Source organism: Pipistrellus hanaki (genome assembly GCF_964339955.1).
Source record: "Pipistrellus hanaki genome assembly, chromosome: 10".
Classification (NCBI taxonomy): Eukaryota; Metazoa; Chordata; class Mammalia; order Chiroptera; family Vespertilionidae; genus Pipistrellus; species Pipistrellus hanaki.
The window spans coordinates 11,317,132-11,331,150 of record NC_140512.1 but is presented as its reverse complement, the minus strand read 5'-3'; the positions used below and the strand labels follow the sequence as shown (position 1 = coordinate 11,331,150).

At 55.7% G+C, this 14,019-nt stretch overlaps 2 protein-coding genes across 5 annotated transcripts in view; one reads left to right on the top strand and one right to left on the bottom strand.

Annotated features, from left to right (window-relative positions):
- EEPD1 (endonuclease/exonuclease/phosphatase family domain containing 1) overlaps positions 1–9,884 on the bottom strand; it is a 56,825-nt gene extending 46,941 nt beyond the window's left edge. For 2 of the 3 annotated variants that reach the window (XM_084896885.1, XM_084896886.1), the window contains exons 1-2: positions 9,363–9,884; positions 7,989–9,023 (exon numbers count right to left, since the gene is read on the bottom strand). In XM_084896885.1, coding sequence (XP_084753011.1) covers positions 7,989–8,893 — 905 coding nt within the window. In that variant the 5' untranslated portion in view covers positions 8,894–9,023; positions 9,363–9,884. The remainder of the gene's footprint in view (positions 1–7,988; positions 9,024–9,362) is intronic. The other variant, XM_084896887.1, reaches the window with a different exon arrangement.
- MATCAP2 (microtubule associated tyrosine carboxypeptidase 2) overlaps positions 1–14,019 on the top strand; it is a 270,425-nt gene that overhangs the window by 76,535 nt on the left and 179,871 nt on the right. The gene's annotated exons all lie outside the window — the stretch shown is intronic.

Here is a 14,019-nt window from a genome sequence, read left to right as displayed (position 1 = left end):
AGAAAACGCTGACCAGCACAGGTCTCAGAACAAGCAACAGACATTGCTCCTTCACCTCCTCTACTGCTAACATCTGCAAGGAATTTCTGGAGGGGTAATTGGGACAATGAACTCTCAATCTTATCACAGCACAGTTCCATTTTTGAGTCTATTTTCTGGAGAAATCAGTGGGTCAGTAACCACATACAGTCACTGCAGGTGTGCAACATACACAGACAGCAATGCTGTCTCCAGATGAATCAACACTAAAACTTGGGCCCAGGTCCTAGTTTACAAACATGATAGATGTTCTCCTAACCAACCTCTGCTCAAGGGACCCACCAGACTGCCCCCCCATGTCTCCGGAAAGCCTGCTGGGGGTGGAATCCCTGGTCACAGCACCCCAGCCGGACAGCGGTGCACTGCACCCTCCAGGGGTCCCCACTGTGTGCTTACCAGGCCGCCCGTGTCGGTGCCCCGGCCTGTTCATGCCAGGCGTACATACTAATATGCCTCTGGTCTCCTAAACAGGACACCAGCTGATGAAGTGAGCAGGTGAAGCTGTTTCTATGAAAACTGACAGGAATGCTTAGAAAGCTCCTATAAAAGCAAGTTGTTTAAAGAAACAAAATAGCTGTGGGCAAGAGGATCGAAAAAGACTGAATAGTCATAGAAATATAGAACCCTGCACTCAGCAAATATCCTTGCTCCGCTTTGAAGAGACAAATATGAGAACACACACACACACACACACTCCATAACCTACCAGCATGCCTATGAAAGGTCATGACTTAGGGATGCAAAACAAGCTGCTGAAATGCAGGCTGGGGTGTGAATAAAATACAAAAGGCGGAGAGATCAGTGAGCTCCGGCACTCGGGCCTGTGTGACCTGGGGAAGTTTACCCTGAGCCTGAGCCAGGCTCTCCCCGGAGCCGCACCTGTGAAAGGGCTCGAGGAACGCCACCCACACGTGAGCCTGCTTGCTGAGCTCCAGCCTCAGCCACAGCCATTATCAGTGTTAATGACTGCTCTTGTTCTTAGCACAACTACAACCACCAGTCGCTGAAAATACAACTCCTCCAATTAAAAACGATGGGGACCAAGGGGAGGAAAGCCACATGGTGACCTGAAGCTGCAGAGGTCCCGACGCCCCTCTTAGCGAGGAAGCCCTGCGCCCAAGGCCGTGGCGATCATCTGTACTTGGAGGCCCCCAACATATACGCTCCCCCAGTTTTGAAAAGGGAGAATGCAAAAGCACTGAGCTCAGTCCGGGTGTGCTTCCCGGAAGGCACCTTCACCTGGCAGCCGGCATCTGACAAACAGGGAGAGGAAGGGGGAGAGAAGGAAATGCACTTGGGAGCTTTGAGTAGAATATTGGCTCAGTACTTTTAAAAGCACGAATCATCCAAGCCTCCCTCTCGGCAAGGAAGACAAGTCCCAATGTTACTACCCTCCGGCTTTTGTGAGCAAACAGGATTCAGATCCCCGGAACGCGATACAGCCACACCCCGAACGCACGCACCCCTCGGTGTGGCCATGGGACCCACGTCCTCTGGGCAGAGCACGGCGTTGCTGGAGTTGACAGCGGCCTCTGGATTAAAACAATTGAAGGCCTCCCTTAGCAGCTTAATCAGGTAACAGGCTGAACCAAAATAGAACCCGCAGGAAACTGGGGCTCTTTGGAAACAAACAACAAAGCTACACGGGGAGGGAGCCGGCCCCGGGGAAGAAAACCCAGGGCTTCTTCATCCAAAAGCTTCTAGGAGGATTCGGGGCTCTCCTTTCCAAGGAAACGTCTGCTCTGAGCCTGTCTCCCCAGGGTTCCCTGCTGCTGGAATCCAGCTGTTTGACAGCTGTCAATCAAACCATGACGGTAAAACCTGTTGTCGGGACCAGGCTATGTACGAGGCACAGGGTCGGGACGCCCCTGAGATCCCTAAATCTCTGCCGAGGGCTGGCCAGGCACTGCTGCCGCCCCTCCTGGGTGTGTGGGCGCCGGAAGTCAGTGGTGGGGAATTTCCACTCAGCTGTCCGTGCCTCCACATAGACCACGTGTCTGTGATGAGCACACGACGTGTTAGCGAAAGGCATCCTTCGACTTGGTACTGGCAGCGCTCGTTACTAAGGAATTCTATCTAGGATAGAATCTCCGGGAAGGCGGGGTAACTTAGAATTAAAAATAGCACACACCTCGCTGCTGTTCTCTGGCGGGAGGCACCGCGAGTGGGAGCCTGCGGGTCCCTGTCTGAACATTCCCCATGGTAAGCCTGGGCGGTGGGCACATGGCCCCCAGTGCTGGGCACTGACCCTGGCCTCCTGCCCTCACTGCCAGCTGTGCGAGGCGGGGGTGGCTGACTTTCACACCATGGCCACCACGCTCTGTCACGTCAGACCCCAACTTTCCCTCCCGACCAACTCGCTCCAGGCCACCTGAGCTGGTCCTGCCCCTCCCCTTCCCCACGCGGAGGGCACACGCTTCCAGAACCTGGCAGGCAAGCAGCGAATCCCGGCGCTTAAGCTGTCCTTCTCCCCGCGTCCCTGACCTCACCAGGCAGGGGGCACAGCCTCGGTGCTCAGTCGGCGCTGAATGGATGTAAATGTCTTTTGATAGAAATAGTCACCCAAGTCCCGCCCCCACAAACAGGCCCTGTTCCCTAGGGAACTGATGCCACAGAGAAAGCTGCCTTGTCAGAAGGCCAGGCTCTTCCTCCATCCCCAATAGCCCAGGACCCAGCCCTGGCCCGAGCTAGACACAGCAGAGGGGAGGGGTGAGGTCGGCAAGCTGCGTCGTGTCCACACAGCACAGAGGCACGCTAGCCGCCCCGGGATTTCTTAGCTGCCTCTCAGCCTGTCTCCTAGAAACCCAGCAGCTAATCCCCGCCGTGTCCACAACATGGGCAGGTCTTTGCAGTTTTCACCTCAGAAAGATCCTCTCTCCTCCACCCACTTCCCTGTCTCCCGGCCACTATCGCCTTCAGTCTTTCCTCTGCAATGGCCACTCTGTCAGCTCCCAGGGCCCATGCCCAGGGCCCCAGCGGCCAGAGCCACCTGGTCACAGGTAATACATCAGCCTCGGCTGCTAATCCTCTGTGGCTTCCTGGTGTGGTTAGCACCGAGCCCTGGAGGCCCCACCCACTTGCCCTGCCTCTCCCCGCAACCACGGCCACCTGCCACTCCCGACCTCTGGCTTTCTGTCTGGAACAGGCCCAGGGCCTTGGCCTTTGCTGGTTCCTCTCATGGGGCACCCTTTCCCCCCGTTTCCATGCCTGGCCCTGCTCCTCCGTCAGCTTTTAGCGGAGGCCTTCCCAACCCCATCGCCCTCCAGGCTTCTCTTCACCTCCCCCCAAGCCTCCTCAGCACCGGCCACTGTCTGTCCTTGTATATCCACGTGCTGACGTGTTTGTCTCCCCATCTAACCTGGAGGAACCCTGAGGGCAGGGGCTGGGGCCTGTTCTCCACTTTATTACCAGAGCTGGCTACAGCCCCTGGCCCCTGGGGAGAGCTCCGAACCGAACCATCAGCTGAATGAATGAGTAAATAATAAGGCCACGAACATCCCCGGTGCTATCAGACCTCCCAAGCCAGCTCCCGGCGGGCTCAGCCTGGACCACCTTTCTCTCTGGAAGTGACCCAGCACTCCTTGGCTCAGAAAGCCAGAACTCCACCCTGGCGGGGATCCAAGGTCACAGCCTCACATGTCAGGGGCCGGGTGGAGGGGCCCTGAGCCCTCCGCACGGCTCTCCCTCTGGCCATAAGCCTGGTCCTTCAGAACAAAAACAGGAAGAGAGCAGAGGCCTCTGGGGCCTTGTCCTGGGCCCAGGAGCCTAGGTGAAGCCAGGCCAGCCAGAGACCCAAGGCAGGGAGGAAGCAGCAGGTGGGCCAGGGGTCAGTCCAAGGCCGGGAAGTTTGGGGGAAGACAGCGGCCTGGCTTCTGATCCTGACTCCCACATCTCTAGCTCAGAAGGCCACAAGGCTGCTACCAGTCTGAGCCTCAGTTTCCACCGCTATCAGAATGAATGTCCCAGCTGCCATGTCTGGCTATCCCTACCCACCCGCCAATCACCTAGGACAGTGGCCGGCAAACTCATCAGCCAACAGAGCCAAACATCAACAGTACAACCACTGACATTTCTTTGGAGAGCCAAAATTTTTAAACTTAAACGTCTCCTAACACCACTTCTTCAGAACAGACTCACCCAGGCCGCGCTATTTTGTGGGAGAGCCACACCCAAGGGGCCAAAGAGCCGCACGTGGCTTGAGAGCCGCAGTTTGCCGACCACGGGCCTAAGATGAAGGAGCCCCATATTCATCTGGGGAAAGTCCAGCCGGCTTTCAGTCACACTCAGAGGCTTTCTAAAAATAAATAAATAAATACCTCTGAGTTTCCCAGCCGGCCCTGAGGCGGGGCCGTGCCAGCGGATTCGCACGGACCTCACGCTGGTACGCAGCAGGGCCCGCTGGCTCGGGAATTCAGCGAGCGCGTGTCCACAGCAGCCACTCAACACGCAGTTTTCCAATGCGTGAGCCGAGTGACAGGTGAGTTGTGTCTATAGTCATCAAATCGGATAAACCTGATTGGCATTCGGGATGCGTCGCCAGGCACACATTCCCCTGGTCCTTTGGTGCCACGGGCAGACGTGTGGCAAGGACACGCGTTTAGACCCTTGTCAAGCTCAGGACTCCGCCACGGCTCCTTCGGAGGGAGGCCGTGGGGATCTGGGTAAGTGGAACATTAAGCCTCTTTATTTCTCTTGGTGATCATCTTGTCCATTTCCCCGGGCTCATTCTTTCCAAATAGAACAACTCCTCAGGAAAAAAAAAAAAAAAAAAAAAAAAAGAACAACCCTCATTCCATATGTTGGCTGTCACCAAATGTCTGCAAGGGTATTTGGCAGGAGCAGTCCTCTTTCGGTCTTGCTCCATAAATAATGAACAAGGAAAAGCATTGCCCAAGACAGACTGGCAGCGGAATCTGAGGAAACCTGTCAGTTCTGGGTCCCGGTGACTGTGCGTCTCTAGCTCTCCGCTGTCCTTCCTCAGCTGGCCGGCCAAGTGCGGTTTCTGGGAGCTCCCACCCGCGGGCGGGTCCGCCCCTGGGGCAGCACCTCAGGGCAAGGAAGGCTCTGACGCTGCAGAGTCCCGCCTGGGTGCCTTTACAAAGGAAATGCCTCCTAATGCAAACCCAGAGACAGGAAAAGAAGCGGTTCCCTATTTCCTTCGAAAAAGAAGTGCCCCATTTTTTCCCTGAACTCCGTTTAACAGATGGGAAAACTGAGGCCTGGGGAGGTTAAGGAATGTCACCAATTTAACACAGAAGAGGTGGAGCCAGGATGTTTTTTGTTTGTTTGTTTAAAATGCCTCTACAATGGACTTAACGTCAGAAAATGTGACTGGCACACACGTGGCCACGTGTCCTTGAACAGGCAGAGTGCAGGATGCCTGAACAAGAGGTGGGTAAGGGTGACTTGCTTACTAAACACGGCATGCATGCGGAGAACACAGGTCTACCGTCAGAAGGTCTGGGTCCGAGCCCCAGCTGAGTCACCGATGAGCTCGTCACGGGACTTCTTTGCTTTTTGTTTCCTCGCCCAGAGCTGGAGAGCGCTAACCAAAGCCCGCCTTGCCTTCCTCTCGGAGGTTCTGGGGAGGTCGGATGGACAGGGAAGTGGCAGGGAACTAGGAGAGCCCGTCCAGAAGTCAGGTGACCCCTGTATGTGCACGTGTATGAAAAAAAAGCGCCGCCCGGAAACCTCCCCGCAGCCAGCCTTGCTCACACTATTTCCTCTTACTGAGAAGAGGACCCACTGGAATGCGAGGGATTTCTGTGAATCAGCTCCAGCAGAATGTGCATCGCCGGCTGCTGACACGTGATTGGCGGCCCCAGTCAGCGCTGGGACAGTCACACTGGCCCCAAACGATGACCTCATGTTTACCAGACCCTAGCAAGGTGCCCGGCGAGCCCAGAACACTGAGCGCATTGTGAGGAGACAAAAGGAACCACCTCCCCGCAGGACAACAGGTGTGGCAGGTGTGAGAAAGGAGAGACGAGGCCACGCGGACAAGAGCTGCTGACGCTGCTCCTCACGTGCCCGGCTGCCCGGGTCTGCGCTGCGGGGAGGAGCCCCCCCTGCTCCCCCCCTCCCACCGGAGGCCATCCCCGGCCCTCCCTCCCATTTTCCACCCTGACATTCATCTCTTCTGGAAGCCGATAACCCATACTCACTCTGACCAAAGACGATCAGATGGTTGGACAAATATGGGGATGATCAGAACAAAGATAACAACACATAAAGCCAGTACCGAGAAAGCTCCGGTGGGTTCACCGGGCTTGTCAGGAAAGCCAGCGCCAGGAAGGCGCTATCAGAGCCTGCCACCGGACACACAGGGCAACTCGGTTCAGCCTGAGCGTGCGCCAGAGCCAGCCGGGGTGCACAGAAAACACAGAAACCCGGGATTCGGAGTCAGTCACGGAGGTCAGACCTGGTCTGGAGGCCACAGTTGAAAAATCACTGTCATGGGAAACAAGCCAGAGCTGCCAGGCTGTCATTCTCACTGGGGCGACTTCAGATCCTGATTCACCCCCCCCCCCCCCCACACACACACGTACACACCCCAACAGGAGCCTTCGGGAAACTCTTGATGGGAACTGAACTGTCATCCACCCTCCTCCCCTCCCCTCCCATACACACATCCGTGCTGCTATGGGTGAGGACAAGCCATTCCAGATAACTATTTCCCAGGACCGAGTCCAGCTCTCACCTGTGCACAAAATGATTTTGCAAAAGGAGTGAGTTGTGCTGCAAAGCAAAGGCAGGGCGGTGCAGGGAGAAGGCTCGGGGCTCAGGGGCCCAGGTCTCTGAGCCGGTGCACGGTCCCTCCATCCTCAGTGATGAGAGTGCCGCTGGGACCGGGCCAGCGAGACGCTGTGACCTGCTTTCTCCTCGCCCATGTATCCTGCCACTCCGTCACCGTGCACCGATTCCCGTCCCCCAGCCCCCACTCACTCCGTGTCACCAAGCGGTTCCAGGGCCAGCCTCACCTACAACCCAGACAGAGCAAAGGAAGGCTGCGAGCCCCCCCCCAGGAGCCACCACCGCCAGGGGAGTTCTGACCTGGAAGGGACCATAAAAACATCTCCTTCCTTCCCAGAGCTGATTGCATTATACAGTTCACTATTTTATTAACAGCGGGAGTTACTGCTACAATAACATTGTTTCGTTTCACGGGGGCTTGGCGGAAGTTCCCGCAGAGAACCCCGCAGAGAATAAAGCCAGCTCTGTGATAAGAGCCCATCCCACAGCCTCTCCTGCGGGTCAAGTGGGAAATGTGGCCACTGTTCACCTCGCGGCCCTGTGACCTCCGCTGGCCACGGGACAGGAGAGGTTGCAGGCATTTGGGGCTGCCACTGTGGGCCTGAAAGCCAGCTTCAAGCTAAATAAGGAGAAAGAATGAAGAGTGATTCATTCATGGCATTTTGGTAAATATACACCACGCATGTATTTGCAAATATCTGGTGTTTAAGCTGATTTTGTGCACACAAATAGGCCTATTTAGGGAAACAAATGATTTTCCCGCTCACACACAAAGAGAGAGAGAGAGAGAGAGAGAGAGAGAGAGAGAGAGAGAGAGAGAGAGAAAATCCGACTAGCTCTTCCTCACATGCAAAACTGAGCTATGGTCCCCAGGATCTGAGTGCTTCATGGGTATACACCCACGAAGACTTGAGTCAAACAACGTTCTCCAAAGCAGTCACACCAATACAGTCTCCACTCTCCCACAAACTATGAATTGGCCTCAGCTATACCACGTTCATGAAACGGGACACCAGCCTAGGCAGCCGTATTCTGAAAGCTACAGAGCAAAAGGAGATCTCAGCGGGGGGTAACAATACCGGCTGGGGCCTGGAGGACACTGATTAAATACCCTGGCCCTCCTCCTATCCCCCTCCCCCCCAAAAAAAGTCCACTCTTGCATGCACCCCAACACCTGTGGTGGTCCCTGTCCTCACCTGTTCTCCAGGAGCGTCATGCACACCACCTCTCGCACCCCGGGGTTGTTGGCCTTCTCCAGGGAGCAGCCCTGCAAGTTCCACGTGGCCAGCCTCAGCACAGGCCGCCCGTCCCTGGTGCCTCCAAAGGCCTCCACCGAAGGCCGCGTGGAGATGATCTGAGTGGGCCCACCCGGCGGCAGGTCCAGGTCCTCGCTCTGCAGGCTCAGCGAGGTGGGGCTGGGGTGAGGCTTGGCGGTGAAGGTCAGGCCCCCGTTGGTGTGGGTGGACGGGGGCCGGGACCGCTCCGCGAACACCTGGGGCCGGATCCTGTCCAGGAAGGCGGCGTTGATGCCGCCCGATGTCTTCACCAGGTCCTCCACGCTGCGGAAGGGCCCGTGCTCCCGGCGGTAGTCCACGATGCTGGCGGCCATCTTCTCCGTGAGGCCCCGCACGCTCAGGAGCTGGGCCTGGGTGGCCGTGTTGATGTTGACGCGCGGGGTGAGGGGCATGGCCACCGTGGCCGTGGTGGCCAGGTGGTGCTGCGGCTGCTGCTGCTGCTGCTCGGCCAGCAGGTCCCGCCGCGTGGAGCTGGGCGAGTGCTGCGCCGAGCTGCCCTTGCTGCCCACGCAGATCTCGAACTTGACCTGCTCCAGCTTGGTGGCGCCCACGCCGCTGACCAGGGCCAGGTCCTCCACCTTCTTGAAGCCGCCGATGTAGTCGCGGTACTCCACGATGCTGCGCGCCACGGCGCGGGTCACCCCCGGCAGGGTCATCAGCTCCTCCTCCGTGGCCGTGTTGATGTTGAGCCGCTCCTGGTTCACCAGGATGTTGCTGAAGTTGCAGGCAGCGCTGAACTTGCGGCTGTGCGGCAGGTCCGAGGGGTCCCGGGGAATGGAGCGGTGGCAGCCCAGGGTGCTGCCCATGGCCGGCCGGGCTCAGGGGCGCGGGGAGGCCTCGCCGCCGCCGCAGAGGAACGCGCTGTCCAGGGAGGAGGGAGCCCAGGAGACCGGGCAGGCACCGGAGGGCGTCCCGGAGCAGCGGTCCCTTGGCCACCTGGAAGACACATGCATCCGCTCAAGTCAACGGAACCGGCTCACCCATCCGCACTCGCGCTCCCCACACCTAGGGCTGAAGTGCTTCCCCGGAGTCCCGGCTGCTGGCCGCCCGGGCCCCGGGGCCCGCAGGGAGGCTGGGCGCCCTGGGTGTTCCTCCGGAGAGGTCCGGTTTTCTCACACCGGGACCCAGAGAGGCCACAAGTCTGTTCCCCGGGGAAGAGACCTACCCCAGCCGCCCACACCTCCTGCTCCTGCCGGAATTCCGTCCTCGCTAGGGCGGCACGGAGATGTTCCCCGGCTCCCGCCAGACCGACCCGCCGCCCGCCCCGCGCCCCACCTCTCGGCGCTCCCCCGGGGCGTCCTCCTTCCACCTGCGGCTCCGCGGCCGGAGCCCAGCCCCGGGCAGCGCCGGGGCCCTGCCTCCAGCCCTGGCGCCCGCGCGGGAGCGGGTGCGGGTCGAGGCCGGGCCACGGGACCCCGCCCACGCCGCCTCCGGCCGCGCGTCCGGGCGCTTCCTGCGGGAGGAACTCTCCGGGTAGCTCTCCTAGCGCCGGCGGAGGTGCAGGGCTGCGGGGACGCAGCGGAGGCAGCGAAGCCCGCCCGCCGCCCGCGGCTGCACCGTCTCGCGGCGGCTGCACCCGGGCTGGCGGCGTCGCCGCAGTTGCGTGGATCCCAGGAAAAAGTCCTGCGTTCCGGTGGGACGCAGGATCCGCCAGAACCGCATCCAGCGTCCCGCACCAGCGCCGGGGTCCCGCTCGCCGCCCGTGTCAAAGCCAAAGTCCGGGCCCCGCCGCCCGCGCCTCCGCCGGCACCACGGCCACGCCTCCCCGCGCGCGGCCACTCCTCCCCGGGACTCCCGGGCACGTGGGGGCGGAGCCGGCGCGCTGCGGGGGCCGGGGAGCGCGGAACCCCGGAGCGCCGGGGCGGGGCCCGGAGCGTAGGGGCGGGACCCTGGAGTGAGAGGGGGCGGGGCCCTGAGCGCGGGAGGCGGGGCCACGGGGCGGGCCTCAGGGGGCGCGGAGGCGGGACTTAGGGACTGAGGGGCGTGGCCTACGCCCTGTTCTTTGCAAAGGGTCACCTGGGGGCAGTGGTGGACTTCCTGATCCTGACTTGGGGTTGCCACCCTAGTCCGAGGGCTCCTGCGCGGCTTGGAGGCTGTTGTGTCTTTTCCCGGAGGTGAAGCCTGGCGCGGCTGCTTTGGGCAGGCGGAGCCCCACAGAGGAGAGGGTGGCCCAGGGACAGACACTACCTGGCCTCTCTTTGGGGCTTGGGGCAGAGTCAGGGCAGCGGGGCAGGACCCTCCCTCAGTTCTGCAATCAAACCTGAGGATGTTCCAGAGGGGACTGGGTCGGGCCTTTTTAACTTCTGTCCCCCACTTCCGGCCTCTTTTCTTCCGCTAGAAAGAAAATGCTAGTTGGAAACGAAGGCTGCTTCCCCAAATTCAGAAGTTTTGGGGTCACACCACAAAAATGACAGTGAGTTAGATATTAAAGATCCTGCTGCTTTACATGGGACACACAAAACTAGAGTATTCAATCAAACACACTGCGTGGTGACCGTGAAGAACTTTGACCCTGGTCACTTAATGCTCTCTGAGGTCTCACTCCCAACCAGCGTCACTGCTTTCAAGCCCCAGGGCCAGGTCAGCAGAAACAGCCACTCTCGGGGAGACATGTGAAATGAGAGGCAGCTAAGGCTCACAAAATGTGGTTGCCTGTGAGGTACAATCCCCTACTGTGTGTTCTAGTGAGGACTCATAATTGCAAGGGACAGAAATCCAAGTCACGCTACCTCAGACAAAAAAGGGGGGGTTCCCGGTTCTTGCGAGGAAAAGTTAAGTAGATCCTTCCTCAAGCACGGCCACCTCCAGCTCAAATGGACCTGCTCCCACTCCCTCCATCTATCAATTTCCACTTGCCCCCCTCCCTCACATTGCACTACATTGTGCACCTCCCTTCCTCCTGTAGTTAGGATGAAGTAAGAAAACAATTGTTTAAGAAAAGCAGGAGAGCCGGGACCGGTTTGGCTCAGTGGATAGAGCGTCGGCCTGCGGACTGAAAGGTCCCGGGTTCGATTCCGGTCAAGGGCATGTATCTTGGTTGCGGGCGCATCCCCAGTAGGGGGTGTGCAAGAGGCAGCTGATCGATGATTCTCTCTCATCGATGTTTCTAACTCTCTATCCCTCTCTCTTCCTCTCTGTGAAAAATCAATAAAATATAAAATATAAAAAAAGAAGAAAAAAGAAAAGCAGGAGAATCGCTTTTAGAGGAGAGAAAAGTCTTTGTGGAACAGGATGCCTTGCTGAGTTTTGTGGCTGTGGGTGAGCAGCCTGGGGTCATGGCTAGTTGGGCTAGAAGTAGAGAAACCACATATTAGAAGGCCACTATTAACTTCACTGGCACAGCAGGCATGATCTGGTCTTATTCCCTGTAAAGCTGAGCATGCGTGCCCCTTGGTAGAAATGAAACCAAGAGGTAACTTAACTGTTGTGCATTAAAATAAATAAAACCCAACGAAGGGGTTAAATTTTAAACTCCACAGTTTCAGTTGTGGAGCAATTGAAACTCTCATGAGTTACTAGTGGGAGTGTAAGATGGTACTACCACTTTCGAAATCAGTTTGGCAGTTTCTTAAAAAGTTAAACATACATTCGCCATTCCACCCAACCATTCCATTCCTAGGTACTTAACCAAAGAGGAAGGAAAGCATGAAATTCAAAGACCGGTATGTGACTAGGAGATTTACTTGTTAGAGGTAATATCCAGAAACAACCCCAATCCACCACAAATTGTGGTAAAACCATACAGTGGAGTACAACTGAGCAATAGAGAAGACTGTTAATATAGACAGTGCTGAAGAATCTCAAAATCATATTGAGTGAAAGAAGGCAGGCCAAAAGAAAAGAGAAGAACATAATGTGTGATTCCATTTATACAAAACTCCAGAAAATACAAGCTAATCTGCAGAGAGAGGAAGATCAGCAGATGGCTGGAGATGCGATGGAGGGAGGCTTGGATGAAAAGGGATGTGGGAAACTTGGGGGTGGGGAGTGTGTGTGGAGATGGAAATGTTTGCAAGGTCATGGTTTCGTGGGTATATGCATGTCACAACTGATAGAATTGTACACTTTAAATATGTGAGGTTTAGTAAACTTCCATTTTCCTCAATAAAGTTGGGGGAAATCTTCAAAAAGTTAAAAGGAAAACTCTTTGAGCCTAAAAAATAAAGAGATGGGTTGGAGGGTGGAGAGGAGGGGTCGACAGGGAGCAAAGGATGCCCAAGAAGTTGAGTCTGGAGCTAACAGGGGTCCAACAGTCACCTCATTAGCATAAAGGACACCTTTGTCACTCTCAACCCATAAATTCCAAGTGTTCGGGGAGCTGTGAGCCTGCAACTATGGATGAAAACACAATATTTTATAAAGCTCAGCGTTACAGCGGATATAGCAACGACATTTACCTTATTAGCAACTAAAACCATGGGATGCTCCCGCGGCCTTGGATTCCTAGTTTGAAAAGTAATAATAATTTTGACTTTTAAAAAGCTTGTAATGTCAACACTTTGAATAATCAATTCTTTCTTCTTTCAACCCTGAGTGACTGGTCTCAAAATGATACCACAACTTAACAGACATCATCTTACTGTACAGAAATGTTCCTTTGCATAAAAAAATATATTGTTTTTGTCTGGCTTTGGTATTAGGGTAATGCTGGTCTCATAGAATGAGTTAAGGAAGTATTCCTCCCCCTTCTCTCTTCTGGAAGGAATTGTAAAGAATTGGTATTATTTTCTTCCTTAAATGTCTGGTAGAATTCACCGGTAAAAACCATCGGGGCCTGGTGCTTTCTGTTGTGGAAGGTTATTCATATTTATTCAATTTCTTTAAGAGATATAGGCCTATGCAATCTGTCTATTGTGTAAGCCTCCTCAACCCCCTCGCCCCAGAATGAAGGTTTTAAAGTGAGTTAATAAAAAAAAAAATTCCGTGACAATAAAGTAAATACAAAGAATTGTGTGTGTGTTGGGTGGGGGTGGGGGTGGGGGCGGATTTAGGTTCTATCTGTCTGAAGACGCGTTCGCCAATCTGCCAAGGAGTCGCTGCGGAGACAGACAGAGGAGCCGATTTCTCCCCATGAGAGACATGGATACGGAGGAGGAAACAGCTCCCGGTCCTTCTTACGTGCCAACCTGCGTCTGTCCTGGTTTTGCTAACGGGCTTAGCATCAGCGCCCACAATAGAGGTCAACCCCAGGAAAAAGCAGATGCTTCCACTCACGACTCCCGTGGAACCCAGAGTGTGATTTCTTCCTCCGTCAGTGAACTTGACCTTCTCCCTGGGGAGTGGAATGAAACCTGGGCAGTACCGGTTTGAGTGTCTTTGCATCACATTCCTCCTTTCAAGTCCACAGTCTCCCCACTGAGGTTTTGTTTCATGTCACGGCTGACAACTGACGGTCTTTGTCATCCCTCCCGACACGCTAAATGCCTTTCCAAATGGCACTCTGTTTCTTATGGAGCATTTGACGGGAAATTATCGGAGCGAAGTCCCAACAGAACGAGGCGGCTCCGTTTACAAGACCAAAGGGACAGCATTTGCCATCAGAGGCCCTGTTTTGTCAGCCCCCCCCCCCCGCCGCCCACCTCCAGAATTATTATTATTACAGAAAATAACATTCATTAATCTTTAAAAGTAATGCGATTATGACCATCATACTTAGGAACTCTAGCTCCTATTGGTTTTATTCATTTCCTCTTAAAAGCAATGTTTCCAGTTAGTTTCAGACTTCCACTTCCTCGTAGATCAGTGTATTCTTTCTTGTTTATTAAATTGGGGGTTTTAGAGACATTCTTCTTGGCAAAGCCCTATTATTTTTTTTCCTGAATGTCTAATCAGGAGACTTCTCTTAGCACAGGATCCTCCGGAGTCAGAAGAGGGAGTGAGGCAACTTATTTCTACTTTAGGGTAAATCAAGGCAGTGGCCTGGACCCCTGCA